The sequence below is a fragment of the Dipodomys merriami genome, unplaced genomic scaffold (genome assembly GCF_024711535.1).
Source record: "Dipodomys merriami isolate MVZ:Mamm:240054 unplaced genomic scaffold, mDipMer1.0.p SCAF_4, whole genome shotgun sequence".
NCBI classification, from domain to species: domain Eukaryota; kingdom Metazoa; phylum Chordata; class Mammalia; order Rodentia; family Heteromyidae; genus Dipodomys; species Dipodomys merriami.
The window spans coordinates 41,082,500-41,098,787 of NW_027205603.1; the positions used below are offsets into that span (position 1 = coordinate 41,082,500).

The window sequence follows — 16,288 nt, forward strand, 5'->3', positions numbered from 1 at the left end:
CTGGCATATATATACATATGTATATGATATAGATGTATAACTGCATATTTTATACATGTGGTACATATAATTACAATGATATGATTGTTATACCTAACAAGACTATTATATCACTTTTAACCAATGTCCCTCCTAGAGCATGAAGGCAAGGGGCTCCCTCCAAGACACAAGAGCTATACTTCTGGCACTTAGCACAGGTCTGGGATTGATATCCTCTTCCTATTTTGAATGGATGGGTATCTAATCAAAAGAGAGGAAAGCAAGAGAAGCATAACTTCTTACAATGATGGGTACTGTGAAGGCATGACATTTATTCCTATGTCATTGTGCACCATGGGAGCATCTCTAAGATTTAATTCTAAATTGACAATGGAAAAGAATTTGTGGCTGTCTAACATCCTGAGGTGTCTCCCACGATTTGAGTGTGTCTCTTAAGTCTATGTGTTGCAGTTTTAATTCATGCATGCTATGATTTGGAGCATCCCTCAAGGTTCTATGTGCATAGGCTTCTTTAAATTCTGAATCTGTCCTATGTGTTTATTAGTAAGGTGGTGTATTAGGAAAGTGAGGAAGATGGATCAGAAAATATCTAACTTATTTTCTTTTGGTATTCATGATTTTTCCCTACTTATTATTACCAAATTTGTGAGTGGTCTCATTAATAGTTTCCTAAATTTCATCCTCTTTCCTTTTAGATCTCTGCAACATGCTAGCATTCACTGAGCTACCTAGTTTCTAGCATGTGACTTGAAAACAGTTTAACATACATAATGTATGTATACAAGTGTGTGTGTGTGTGTGTGTGTGTGTGTGTGTGTGTATGATGAGCTTTTGTAATTATTACCCTAATAATAATAGAATAAGAAGGTAGGAATACAGTTATAGTTTTCAAGTAAGAAGAAGACATAGAAATGTCATCCAAATTCCTTTATTTTCCCAAGATTAATAAAAGAAATTGACTTGTACACCATCCTGCTCATTACTGCGGCCATCATACATAGCCCACAGTTAACCAATTATATTCTCAAAGCAGTCATTTACATTGCTATCAGAACACAATTCAGTTCAGTTCTGTGAGATGCCTATTGATAGGGCGCAAGACATTTTTAGTTAGTATCCTCATAAAGTTTGCTATCTTCCAACTGAGATAAGCAATCTTTTATAATTCCAAGGACGATTATAGTGTACTATAATTTAGTGAGTAACCAGGAACCTAATCTTGGACACAGGAAAGGAACTCAGTTATTTGCCAGAATCTGAAGATACAGAGATGAAATTTGGCAGAAAATTTCTAGATACACCATAAAACACGTAACAAAGGCTGAGAGTGAGTAAGAAGTATGTGAATGGAACTGTATGAAAGCCAGAAGGAGTTTAAGGAGAAAAGGAAAGAAGGTTCAGAGAGAAAATAAGCTGAGTAAGGATCAGACTCGGGGAAGTTTTATGCACTAGGGAAGGAGCAGATGGATGTGATTGGAAACTCATTGCACGCTTTGAAGCAGTGGAAGTCTCAATCATTTGAGTGTCACTTTCCACTGACTGACAGAAAAGCAGAGTACAAACAGTCTTCATACTCATTCTGATCCCAGAGCTCAGCAGTGATTATTAGCTAAGTATAGTCATCCAGCAAATCTAGATCAACATGGCTGTATCTCGCTTTCAGACATATGCTCTGGTTGGTTCTGATGATTCCTGATATAATCCCACTTTTCATCTACCCTTCACCTGAAAGCTATCCTGTTTAACTATTTTGCCTTGTTAAAGATCTGCTTCTTGTCCTTGGGGTCTCTGGGTGGAGTTTCTCTATTAAACTTTCTCAGCTTCTGGGAGCCTGTGGAATTGAGTGCTAGGAAGTGGTGTGCTCACTGGGATTTCATTTCTTTTTTAGCATCTCAACTGTAATCAGAATTGCAAAGCAATTTTATACATTTTCAGTCTATATGGCTTTGATTTATTAAGAACTTTGGTTCTCTTATCTCAGAGATAACCATTTAATTTCTAACAACTTATAATTGATTTCCCTTGTTCCAGTTGGCATGATTTAATTTTCTTGTGATTTTTGTTACAGGCGATACAAGTGAAATATCTGACTTATTACTATGTGCTCAAGTGATTTTAATTTTTTCTTTAATTTGTAGTTCTCTCGAGTGTTAAAGAATAGAGCCTGGCCCACCTTTAAACAGGCCAAATCTAAAATCTCTCCACTACACAGCAGTGATTTCTGCCCTACCAACTGCCATGTCAATGTGATGGAAGTTTCTTATCCCAAAACATCAACTTCTCTGGGGAGTGCATTTGGTGTTCAACTGGATAATAGGAAGCATAATTCTCATGATAAAGAAAATAAATCTGAGCAAGGTAGGTTAGCTTTTCGAAATTTATCAAGTCAGGAAGAGTAACTTCTATAAAGAACATATCCCTCACTCTAGCCATTCAGATAATTCCAAGAAAGTATCTAAAGCATGAAATTAGAAACCATCAGTTTTGCTGTTTCCTTTTTTAGAGGTTTTTTTATTAGCTTGAATGATTGGTACAGAGGTTATTAATATAATACGTTTGTGCATGATATGCATGTAATACGTCTTAATCATAATCCTCCATCATTCTCCCTCTCCCTCTTTCCCCTTTTGAAACAAAATTGAGCAAGCACAATTGTTCCATTTTTATTCATTTACAAAAATACTCTGAAAATATTTGTCATCCATCACCTGCTCCATCCACCTGCCTCTTTCCAATTAGTACCTACATTTGAGACAGGACCTGTTTCAACTTCTTAATATTCATTTTTGTTAAGTGCCTGTGTTAATCAACAAGGCTTCATTCGCCATACCATCTTATCTTGCCCACAGTGTACTTATTCAGCTTGATCATAGATAGATAAATAGATAGATAGATACAATCTTATATGTGTTTACATATATGTTTATCATTTAGGTCTAGCATCTACATACATTAGAAGACATGTGACCTTTTCTGAACATGGCTTATTTTATGAAACATGATGCTTCTAGATTATTTAATTTTAAGAAGGATTGAATGTTCTTGCTTTCCTCAAATGTGTGATAGATTCTAAATTCAAATTATGGTCACTAGTCTGAACTAACCTTATAAGTTGGAGAAAAATAGCTGAGGCACATGAAGACAATATATAAGGCTACTCTACACCATTGCAACAGAACAAGGGTTGAACTGAGTAACTTCTAATTATAATTTCCCATAAACCTTAATTCCTGGATTTAATCCAGCATTGGTTTGACATTGTATTTTTATTAAGTTTGGATCAATAAACTGTATTAGGGTGGATAGTCGTAAGTCAAAGGTAACCAATATCACCATGGAATAATTTTAACCCCTCAGGGAAACTGAGCCCTATGGTGTACATTCAGCACACAATTACTACCATGGCAGCACCTTCTGGTCTATCTCTGGGACAACAAGGAGGCCATGGTCTCCGGTATTTGTTGAAAGAAGAAGATTTGGAAACACAAGATATTTATCAGAAGCTTCTGGGAAAACTCCATACTGCACTGAAAGAGGTGGAGTTATGTGTTTGTCAAATAGATGAGTAAGTATTTTATGTCATATTCATAAGTATCTAATAAAAATAGATGTAGAAAATGACTTTTGACAAATCCATTCAGTTTCTCAGTTCTCAGACTTGTACTTATCCTAGAGATATATTTTTTATTCTAGAACCTTAAAATGATATGCTAAAATTTACTATCAGGGAAGACTATGATAAAATTATGTCTTAGAGAAGAATGCTAAATCTCTGTGTGAAAAATATTACACTGAAAAATACCTGCTGTTTACTAACTGTGGGGGTTTCCTTGTTTTCAATGCAGTTCAGGGAATAATATTTGATGTCTGTGTACTAAAGAGATATTTCTGGACCTTACTAAGTAATAATAATGCATAACATTCTTGTTAAGTAAGCGGATGCAAAGAGTATTTATATTCAGGACCAGTTCTCTGTACTAATTGAATTAATGGCCTATTGAGCAATGGTCTTAATAGCTAGGCCAGTAATTTAGAAGTTTTCACCTAGATAAGATGTTGAGAGTTGACAAGCATGTTCTGAACTGGATAAAGTCTGATTCTTATTAAGAGTGTGGTGGTTGAAGAATCGCCTGAGCTCTGACGGGTGATTTGTCACATGCTTCTTTCTGGTGGTGCTTCACATCTAGTTAAGAAATCTCAGGATATTTGGAACTGCATGGCTTTGGGGATGGTTCAGTTTCTCATATTCAGAAATGGAGGGATGATGATAACAAATTCCAGGTTTGGAAAAATTAAAGAAATTAACACTGAAAACAATTAACATCATGGCTGCTTATAATGATTGCTCATCATCCATTCAAGAAGCAGAAGTTATTGAATATATCCAAAGTCAATAGATTTCTGAAAATTATATAAACATCAATACTCTATTTTCATTGTAGTGTCTTTATGAAGTGGCTGATTTAAATTGCTGGCACAGATGGACTGTGTGTTTCACATACATATGTCATTCATCCTTCCATAGATAAGTGAGATTAGAACTTAGTCCATGCTTTTGTAATTATTAGCCCCTACACTGGTAGAGTTCATCTCATTTTTTCTATATATTTTTGAAATTTACTGCTCAAGTAGTAGAGCACTAACCTGAACAAGTAAGCCAAGAAAGAGCATGAGAACCTGAGTTCAAGCCCCAGTACTGACATTAAATAAATCAGTAAATAAACAAGTAAATAATAAATGTAGAGTTTCTGAGTTATGAAAAAGTCATTGGTGCATCTTTTTAGATATATATTTTTAAAAATTATCTTCAAATCTATATTTAATTGTGACTTTTTGCAGCGTTGTGATTTATAATTTGAATTTCATTTTTCCATGCCTAAGGAACTAGTTTTAAAAAGTTAGTTATTCTAAAATGTTAAATGGCAACTTCCCCATTTAGAGATGAACTAAACAGTCTGAGGTAATTAAGACAACATACTATTTTTAAGCAATTGAATAACTGAGAATTGTCTTGGAATCCTGGTGAGAGAGAAGGTCACATTTTAGGTCATTGCATTTGTTTTATTTAATAAATGTGATTTCATGACATGGATACTTTCTAATTTAGAAAGTTGTTCTTTTCTGAAGATGTTGGGGAAGTGTATAGAATCCTTGGTATAGGGCACTGAATCATAGTGCCCAGTTCTCAAAGGAACTTTAGAAGAGCATCCAGACCAGTCTAACATTTCCAGTTAGGCCAAGAGCTATTATCTCCACTTTTCTTTAGTCAGTGGCAGGGTTGTTGATGTGCTTTCTGAAACTGAGTCAGAGACAAATTCTTTAATGCATCCATCCCAACATTGCCTAGCTAGCTTTCATCCACATGTCATTATTTTTCTGACTTTTTTTTTTAGATTTAGGTATTTTAGATAAATTTTTAAGGGAAATCTTGAACCACAGAGGTTTGTTTACTTAGTTTAAAATATTTATATTTAAATATCTAGTTGCACAAAGGAGTTTGGATTTTCTTTTATCTGAAGCTCCTGAAAATTGTAATTTTTTTTCGCCCAAATTTTTTTGCCAAACTTTCTCTCATTCTGAAAGCTATTTCCCAGCTCTGCATGTGTATTAGGAAAATGATATGAAATGAACAAATGATTGAAGACATAATCTTGGTCTTCTCCATGTAGAGCATATAATTTAATTCTAATTTAAAATTGTTCCTCATAATTCAATCTACAATGTAATCATGTTAAAACAGTCCAGTTGTTCAAGGACCTATATGCTCCATGGCTTTTTGTATTCATAGGTTCTGCAGTGCAGTTGAGCTTAACAAATTATTTAAAAGGCTCGTTAGGAGACAGTTTTCTCACCATGTAGTAATTATTCTTATTCAGGCAACAGAAGTAAATCTCAGATGCTTTTCCAGGCTTTAAGAGAAATTGCCTTGTAAGATTTCATTGCTTGCCTTTCCAGAAATTGATTTTTCTCATGAAGGACCTGGTGCTGAATTTGTCTTCTCCTAAGGTCTGTCACTTGGGAATATTTGCAGATATAAAAAGTTCTTATAACACATAGACGTTTGCTAAACCCTCTTACTTAGTTTCAGATTCAAATGTGGAATTAGAGATGAATTTGCTGTCTAGTAATATGAGATAAAGTCATGTTATGGACTTTACTAAGGATTATGATTTTTTATTTCACTTTGGGAGGCTGAGTACTTTTTTCTCCTAAGTAGACTATTTCCTGGTTAATGACAGAAGATACTAGAAATGAGTAAAAGAAAAAATAATTCATGAGTAATCCCAAACATTTTATGGAATTTTCAAGTAGAGGATTTGTGAGTTTTCCTTGGAAAGAAACTAATGCAGAGGGCCAGGGGCCAGGTAAGTTAGGAGATAATGGGGACAGGCTTTATTTGCTGTGACCAGATGCTCCAGGATTTAGTGATGAGCAAGCTGCACTCATCAGTAGTGACCTGGGGCTCTGAATAGGAATAGTGGGATTGGTGGTAGAATTATATTTGAAGTTTCCTTAAGCATTTTTTCTGATAAGTATAAAAATGGAGGCACAGAATCAATATCTACCACAGGTACTTCAGTGCTGGTTAGGGTTATATTATTACATGCATTCACTTATTACATGTATTTCCTTATTTCCTTTTCACAGTCCCTCTGAGATCTGATTATGAGAGCAACACTGCAATGATTCACAGATATCTCAAATGCATTGCACTTATCGTTCTGAATTCCAATTCATTAGATTCAAGCCTGTTTGGATCCTTTCTCACTCAGGGCTTTTCATACTTAGTGGAGTGTTTCTCACTTCTTCAGCTCCTCAAGCGAGAGTTCAGAAGTCATCTTTGCTTCTTCTCTTTCCTGTCCCTCCTTCCCCATTCCACTTCAGGTTGTGTAGATTACACTTCTCACAATCTGTGCATGTCTTTTACTCTAGACTGAGTTCGCCATCTCCTTTACTATTGCCACCATAATAATTGCCAGATTGTGCCTTTCTTTTTCGGATACATTCTGTATTCAGCATGTGCCATCAGAGTCTGCAAAGGAGAATGGGGCTGGTTCCTGGTGAAGAGCATTACACAGAATCACACTGTAGTTAAACCATAGTTGTCCCTTAGTGTCCACAGACTGGTTCTAGGACTCCCTTCTGATTCCCAAATCCCAGGATGTTCCCTTCCATAAAATGAAATAGTACTTTCATATAGCTTGTTACCATCCTTCTATATACTTAAGTCATCTTCAGATATCATAATCTGTAACAAAATGTATATTCTATGTGAAAAATTGTTTTATTATTTAGGTACTAATGACAAGGAAATATACATATGCAGTACAGGTGGAATTTTTGTATATTTTTGATCCAAGATTGATGGACTCTATGGATATTGAACTCATGATGCAGAGGGCCAATTGTAATATCAAGTGTGGTACTGTGCCCAGCCAGTTCCTACATGTTCCGTTTTTGTCCATCTTTCCAGACTCATCACATTGAGTGCCAGCTTCACTAGACACATTCTGTTCCTGGACAACTTTAGTGCCACCTAAAGGTGCCCTGCCTGGTGTTTCCAAGGTGTTTGTGTTCAGACTCCTAGGTACTCAAGAATCGGGCTAATGGCATATCTGTGGAGAGTTTTTGCCTAGTCCTCCTATTCATGAAGACATTCTTCCATTCCAGTTATCAATATTGTCTTCTCTAGACATGTAGTTTCTATACACCACTTCTGCTTTTACCTCCCTCATTGTTTACAAAGCTCTAAAAATCTCACCAACATAAGCAACAAAGGGTTTTGTTCTTGCTCATTCTCCATGCCCATTTTGGGGCACTGGGTTTCTGTTCTACATTATCCTCAGAATTGCAGGAAGGTGTTCTTTGAACTGAAACATCTCTATTTGTCAAAATATGAGAAGGGACTAGGACAATCTTTGCACTTATGTAGAGGTTTTTCTCTAGAAGTGACCCCCATAATGTTCACTCACCTTGTGTTGAATAAAGCAAGCCATGGCCATGCCTATGTTTGAAGGTTAGAGGAATACCTCACAGGATTGTACTACAGTGACACCCCCCTTAATCTCTACAGTATTTAAGAGATATCTATTCTTATAACTACATCTATAAATCTCTCTATATATACAAATATAAAAGGAACAAAGGAGGGTCTGCTTAATTTTCTAAATACTTCATAAATGGGAATACTAATAATACACTTTATCACCATTATTATAATAAATTACTCACTATTAAGTATGTTGAACTTACACCTGTTCAGTAATGTGAAGGATTTCAATGGTTGTTAGCTATGATAATGATACTATATCTAAAAATATACAGTAGATAGAATATACTGTGCTCAAAAATACTAACCAGCAATAATAGAGTGGAAATTGATATGGAATGGAGTGTTGATCTGAATTTTAATTAATGTATTAATTATAGGTAGCTGAATATTGTATGTGAGCAAAAGCAAAAGAGAATACTTTGGCATGCACAAGGCACATTACATGCCTTGATGTTTTCTGGTCTGGAGATTACATATAAGAGCGTGGTGTGGATAACAAGGTTCCCTATCATTTGTTTGTAAACCTAAAACCTTGTTCCCTTAGGGTCAGTGCAAGCATGACTGGATCTGTTTAAAATGAGAAGCAAATAAGTGAATGTAATACTTGTAACTCTGAACAAACTATGTAAATCTTCTAATTTAAAAAATATATAAGCACAAAGGACTTCTTGCATAAATAGAATGCCTGTGTATCTTTCTTCATTGTATTCAGAGTTCATCTGCCTGTGCAGTATGGATCTTGGGTAATTGGAGTTAACCTAATGTTTTAATCTTTTGGGTATAAAGAGTGAATAAATATTAAAATCTAGCTTACAAGACATGAAAGTATTTTTTTCTAGATAGAAAAACTGTGTTTCAAATAATTCATAGTTTTCAGTTATTGGAGATGATCATAGAGCCTTGAGCAATGTAACATAGCTCCTTTAATTTTCACTGATGTCTATAAACTAAAAAATTCTAAAATATTATTCAAACATCACCTCACTGAGAGATATCCCCTGCCTTTGAAATTGTAGTCTGTGGGTTTTTTGTGTTTTTTTGTGTATTTTCCTTTTTGGTACTGGGGGCCTTATACATGTTGGGCCAGAGTTCTACCAATGAGCCACATCCCAGGCCCAGCCCTCTTCCTGTCCTTTTTTCCCCCCTTTTACTTTTACTTTTTACATCTATTACCATCTAATATACTGTAAAGTTTAGTTGTTTGTTGTTTGTCTCCTCCCAGTGGAATTTATGCTTCATGAATTCTGAGACTTTTGTGTGCTTTGTAAAGTACTATATTCATAGTTCCATGGACAAAACATGGTACAATAAATGTGTTTAAGAGTGAAATTACTTAATAAGTATCTATTTAATGTTCAGCACAGGGTTTGATGGTCTGGGATATTTAAGAGATATAAGCTGCTTTTTAACCTTAAAAATAAAAAAAAAAGAAATCATTACATTGCTATGGGAAATGAGTGTAAAAGTATGTGTCAGTAGTTGGAACTGTACACCATAGGTATTTACTACAGAAGGTAATTGTTGGTTTGAGAAGTTTACATGGGGTCTTGGCTTAAATAGAGTTTAATATATCGCCCAAGTTTTGTAGTCTGCTTTAGATTTGCCTAGTTCTTTTCTTTTACTTCCTTTTCTTTTAATCTTTCGTGTGTGTGTGTGTGTGTGTGTGTGTGCGCGCGCGCGCGCACGCATGTGTGCATGTGCATGCTTTCCAATATTGGGGCCTGAATTTAGGACCTGGGAAGTGTCCTTTAGTATATTTGCTCAAGGCTGGCTTTTTGTGGTTAATTGGAAATAAGACTTTCCTGCACAGGCTGGCCTCAAACTGTGATCCCCAAATCTTAGCCCGTTGAGTAGCCCAGGATTACAGATGTGAGCCACCTGAACCCATATAATTTTTGCCTGATTTTGAGTTAGACTTTTGGAATACCAGCAATGTACAGCTACCCATTTAAGCCTTGGGGTAGTAGAATCAATAGTTACTCAAAAACTACCTCAGCAGTTCAGTCTTCAGGTGGCATTGAGCTAAATTGGACAGATTGGGCATCTTTCATTCTGACTGGATTTCCAGTATGTTTGGGGTGACCCTTGCTTTTTCCTGTCCTCATGTTGATGTGACCCTCCTTCAGCCTCTTGCAGTCAATAAGGCCAGGAATTCTGCTTGTGTGTGCAGCGAGAAGATTGACAATAAGAAATTCTCTGTCAAATGAAAAAGTCAAAAAGCAGGGGTCTATGGGTTTCTAACATTTAAGGCTCAGCCTGCGGGGAGGCTGAAGCACATTGAACAGTTGCTTTTAATATTTGGATATACTTTAAAAGTGTCCTCTGTGGTAGAGGTGTAGTGGTGAGGTGGACAGAAAGGACAGCTGCTAGCTATGAGGGTATACTGCTCACATTTCATTCCTGGTACAACTTTGTTATGATTGCCATGAGACTACCATAACTTTGTCCTAAAAACAAGGCTATCAATGGGTTTAAGTACTATTGAATTTCTGAACTACTCATTTCTGTTATTCATTCTGAACAAAAATTAGGAATCATCTTTGACCAGTCCTTTTTTCTTTCTTTCTTTCTTTCTTTTTTTTTTTTTTTTTTTTTTTGGTGCTGGAACTGGAAGTTGAACTCTGAGCCTCATGCTCTTGCATGTTTTCTTTCACTCAAGGCTAGAGCCACACTTCCACTTCAGGCTTTGTGCTAGTTAAATGGAGATAAAAGTTTCACTTTTCTGCTGGGGTTGGCTTTGAACTGCCATCCTCTGATCTCAGCCCCATTGCTAGCAGGATGACAGATGTAAGCCACCAGAGGCTGGCTATAAAAAAAATGAACTTTCTTTGTCAAGTTTTTTACACAAGAGAATAAATGATGTGAAACTTTGCAACATTGTAGAAATGTTTGTAAGCTCCTCATATGAAATAAATAAAGTAGCTATCTGTGGCAGTGAATTTGAAAATGTGTACTTATTTTTGTAATATCACATTTCAGTCTTCTGTCTTCAATAACATATTCTCCTAAATTGGAGCGTAAGACCTCAGAATGTGTAGTACCAACAGACAGTGACAATGAAAAAGGAGAAAGAAACAGCAAACGAGTCTGTTTCAATGTGGCAGGGGATGAGCAAGAAGATTCAGGCCATGACACCATCAGCAACAGAGATTCCTACAGGTAACTGTTGAATTTCTCAACCTCATTTCAGCAATTAGATCAAATTGATTCTGCATTTAAGACAAGGTCTTCAATAAAAGTATGTTTTTGTGTGTGTGCCAGTCCTTGAGCTTGAACTTAGAGCCTGGGCACTGCTCCTGAGCTTTGTGCTCAAAGCTAGTTCTCTACCACTTGAGCCATACTGCCATTTGTAGTTTTTGGCTGATTAATTGAAAATAAGAGTCTCCTGGGCTTTCTTGTCCAGGCTGGCTTGAATAGCAGTTCCCAGATCTCAGCCTTCTAAGTAGCTAGGACTATAGGCATTAGCATCAATTAATTGTTTATTATACAACAGATGAAAAGATATTATAGAAAGATACTATGCAAATATGTATTCAATAGATTATTCTCATCAGAATTTTTTTTTTTGTCGGGATGGGGCTTGAACTCTGGGCCTGAGCACTATCCCTCAGCACTTCAGCTCAAGGCTAGCACTCTACAACTTGAGCTACAGCTCCACTTTCCAGTTTTTCTGGTGGTTTATTGGAGATAAGAGTATCACGACTTTCCTGCCCGGGCTGGCTTTGAACCTCGATCCTCAGATCTCAGCCTCCTGAGTAGCTAGGATTACAGGCGTGAGCCACCAGCTCTTGGCCTCTCATCAGAAAATTTTAAATCAAACTAATAAGAAACATTAAAAATCTATTTTAACTAATCCCCACCACAGGGTTTGGCATGGAAAGATATTATGGAAAGATATTATGCAAATATGTATCCAATAGGTTATTCCCATCAGAAATTTTTAAATCAAAATAATAAGTAACTAATCCCCACCACAGGATTTGGCAGGTTTAGAGTAACTGCATTTTATATACAAGGAAGCTGCAGAGTTAACATAATTTACCTTGGAGAGTAGGTGATGTGACTTCATGGCTTCTTTTGAAATCACTTTTCCACCCCAGCTTTTTTTTTTTGTCTCCAAAGAATTTTAATTATTCCTAAAGATTTAATAACGCATCACCCAGATTAATTACCTTTACCATTTCATTTACTTTTAGCTTCTAAAAATACCAGCACACTGTTAAATAGAAATCCATGGTTTTTCCCTCCAGTGGGAAATTACATCTGAAAATGCTTTTTACCTTATGTTCTCATTATCAGATAATTAAAATTATTCTCCCACTCTCCCAGTAGGCTAAGATAGAAATTCTAAATGTAAATTTAAAGTTAAATAAGTCCTTTATACTTACGCTGAGAGGTAAAAATAGTTTATCTCTTGCAATATTTTTGAGTGTGGACAGTGTTTGTGGTCATACACAAATATTTAAACCTTTCTTCCTTGTGCATTCAGTGTTACTGGAGACTCGATTGTGCTGTGCTATGTGTGGCAGCAGATGAGGTACCTTCTCAGAGAGTTCAGAATGTAGCCAGTAATCTATAACTGAAGCTACCAGAAACAGATGGAAGAAAGTACAAAACAGGACTTTGTGTCCGTTAGAAAATGATCTAACCACTATTTTGAAATTAATGATGAAAAATTTTATGTGTAGTCTGAGTCCCAGTTTTATAATGACACATTTAAAAAAATCACTTAAGATTCAATTATATTACATAAGACAAGTTAAATGCATTTTTATTTACAATAAATTTTAAAGGTCCACCTTTAGTTACAGTAATTTTTTATAAGATGATTTGTTTGTTGCTTTGTATATCCCTCCCCCGTGGTATAACCCCTGCTTTCACTGTATTTGATGTTGGTATAATTTGTGGAGGGGAAGGGAAAAAACAAATTGTTTAAATAAGGATTCAGGTGGACCCATTGCAACAATGAGATGCACAAGTTGTTATGTCGAAAAACGAACTTTACAACTTTGGCTGGAGGAAGGCACTGCGGGGGGCAGGGGAAATGAGAAGGGATGGGAAGGGGAAACAAAGGAGGAGGTAACAATGCTTGATAAGAAATGTACTCATTACCTTGCTCATGTAATTGTAATCCCTCTGCATGGTATTTTCACAATTAAAAAAAATTCTACACATAAAATTTTTTTTAGTTAAATGTTTACAAGGTCCACCTTTTTGTAATTGATATGAAACATATCAATAAATATAACTGGCACAAAGTTCTGTAGTGAGAAGTAGCAAGACTTGGGCAAACCCATCGTAACACAGTCTTGTTCTTCCCAGCGACTGCAACAGCAACAGGAACTCCATCGCCTCTTTCACGAGCATCTGCAGCAGCCAGTGCAGCTCCTACTTCCACAGTGATGAAATGGACTCAGGTGTGTGGGTGACTATCTGTGCTCTTTGAACTCATTTCTACTGGAGATACCTTGAGAAATGGTTTCTTTGATGCATGTGAATATGTAGTCTTCATTCTTGGTCACCACCAAAGATGCATTTCAGTGTTAAGTGCTCCATAAGGTCAATTTCCCATGCCCAAATATATGGAGAGTAGGTTAAAAAAACATGAAAGAGCAAACCAGTTTTTACCTTCTGTGTTCTGATCATTATGAATCTGCACAAGAAACTGCTTTCCCCACAGCACAGGCATGATTGATTGGGGTTGGGTGAGCTGAGGAGCAGGGACGATCTTTTTGCAGCAACATTATCTGAACAATCCTTACATGTGGAAGATGGAAGAGAGATTGGAAGTGATCTCTCTAACAGATTACAAATATCTTATTTTGATATGTGAAGAAGACTTTCATCTAATGACAGTAAATCTTAATTATCACATACATAGCTTTTTAAAAACTAGTCATTAGAACAACAGGCCACTTGAAAGCACCAATTACATGAGTTTGTACAGTTTCCATTTTGTGTGTCACGTTCACTGTGTTGGGAATAATGATCTGGCATTCAAGCTTTCAGAATTCCTCTTTCAACATGAGAACTGATATGGGTCAAGAACTTAATTTGGTCTACTCCAAAGCCATAGTAATTAAAACAGCTTGGTACTGGCACAAGAACAGACCTCAGGACCAATGGAATAGAATTGAAAACCCAGAAATGAAATCACAGACCTATAGCCATCTAATCTTTGATAAGGAAGCTAAAAAAATAGAATGAAAGAAAGACAGCCTCTTCAGTAAATGGTGCTGGCAAAATTGGTTAACTACTTGTAGAAAACGAAAGCTAGATCCTTATATATCACCCTGCACCAGAATCAACTCCAAATGGATCAAAGACCTTGGTGTTAAAACACACACTCTGAAAACATTACAGGATGAAATAGAAGAAACCCTAGGTCTCCTTGGCACAGGCCGAAATTTTCTTAATAGAGACCCAGAAACACAACAAATCAAAGAAAGGTTGGACAAATGGGATTGCATGAAGCTGCAGAGCTTCTGCATGGCAAAGGACATAGCTAGCAAGATCAATGGGAAGCCCATGGATTGGGAGATCTTCACTAGTTATACAACGGACAAGGGTCTCATATCTAAAATATACCTGGAACTCAAAAAATTAAATCCCCCAACAACAAATCCTCAAAGAAACAACTGCCCAATAAATAAGTGGGCTAAAGACTTCGAGAAACTTCTCTGAAGAGGAATGAAGGATGGCCAATAGACACATGAAGAAATGCTCAACCTCCCTAGCCATAAAAGAAATACAAATTAAAACAACATTGAGATACCACCTTACCCCAGTTAGAATGGCTATAATCAAGAAATCTAATAACAACAGATGTTGGAGGGGATGTGGACAGGAGGGAACCTTACTGCATTGTTCGTGGGAGTATAAACTTGTTCAACCACTTTGGAAAGTAGTATGGAGGTTCCTCAAAAGATTCCACATAGAGATCCCCTATGACCCAGCAATCCCACTTTTGGGCATTTACCCAAATGATCACAAACAAGACCATACTAAAGCTATCAGCACAACTATGTTTATTGCAGTGTTATTTACCATAGCTAAGATATGGAAGCAATCCAGATGCCCCTCAGTAGAAGAATGGATCAAGAAAATGTGGTCTATATACACAATAGAATTCTATGCCTTTGTCAGAAATAATAACATTGCCCCATTTGGAAGGAAATGGAAAGACTTGAAAAAATTATATTAAGTGAAGTAATCCAGGCCCAAAGAAACATAGGCCCCATGGTTTCCCTTATCTGCAATAACTAGTATATGTCTGAGACAAGCAGAAATGATCAGATAAGTTGATGTTAGGTGAAATGAACCCCAAGATAAGTATTCAAATGTGTTTTCTTTCATGTGATTGTTTCTAACATATTTATAAGATGATTTCTTTGTTGCTTTGTATGTCCCTCCCCCACGATATAACCCCTGCTTTCACTGTATTTGATGTTGGTATAATTTGTGGAGGGGAAGGGAAAATACAAATCATTTAAATAAGGATGCAGGTGGACCCACTGCAACAACGAGATGTATAAGTCGTTATGTTGAAAAATGAACTGTACAACTTTGGCGGGGGGGGGGCAGGTGGTGGTTAGGGGGTAGGGGAGAGGGGAGATGGGAAAGGATAGGAAGGGGAAACAAAGGAGGAGGCAACAATGCTTGATAAGAAATATATTCTTATCTTGCCCATGTAATTGTAACTCCTCTGTATAGTATTTTCACAATAAAAGAAATCAGAAAAAAAGAAAAAAAGAACTTGTTTGGAATTGTTTGTCTTTAATGTGAGAATATTTTGGCTTGAAAATTTTGGATTTCTTGCTTGTTGTGTTTTCCATCTAGGTGATGAACTTCCCCTTAGTGTCCGCATTTCTCATGATAAACAGGACAAGATACACAGTTGTCTTGAGCATCTTTTCAGCCAGGTATGATGGGACAATTATGGATCTTTTTTATAGACTATAGTGTTGAATATCTTCAGATGTTTTTTTTAAGTTTGGTACTAGAATGAAAAGGCCTCACTTTGTCCCTCTACCTTTTTTTTAATTTCAGAGAGGTATAGAGATTTCTTCCTTAACTAACTAAAAGGATGGTGGTGAATATCAAGTATTTTATAGTTCTTGGAAAATTCTTTATTCTCATAAGCATTAGCCTTTTGGTGATTTTTGAAGCTTTTGTGGATACGTTAGGAAATTTCTTGTTCAACCATATTCTGAATTTCCAAAAGTACAATATTAT

The 16,288-nt window shown here is 36.3% G+C and overlaps 1 protein-coding gene across 1 annotated transcript in view; it reads left to right on the forward strand.

Annotated features, from left to right (window-relative positions):
- The window catches only part of Prex2 (phosphatidylinositol-3,4,5-trisphosphate dependent Rac exchange factor 2), a 255,380-nt gene that overhangs the window by 155,576 nt on the left and 83,516 nt on the right, over positions 1-16,288 (forward strand). The window contains exons 24-28 of the mRNA XM_069990875.1: positions 2,139-2,358; positions 3,358-3,565; positions 11,033-11,212; positions 13,376-13,470; positions 15,893-15,975. Of these exons, the coding sequence (XP_069846976.1) occupies positions 2,139-2,358; positions 3,358-3,565; positions 11,033-11,212; positions 13,376-13,470; positions 15,893-15,975 (786 nt within the window). The remainder of the gene's footprint in view (positions 1-2,138; positions 2,359-3,357; positions 3,566-11,032; positions 11,213-13,375; positions 13,471-15,892; positions 15,976-16,288) is intronic.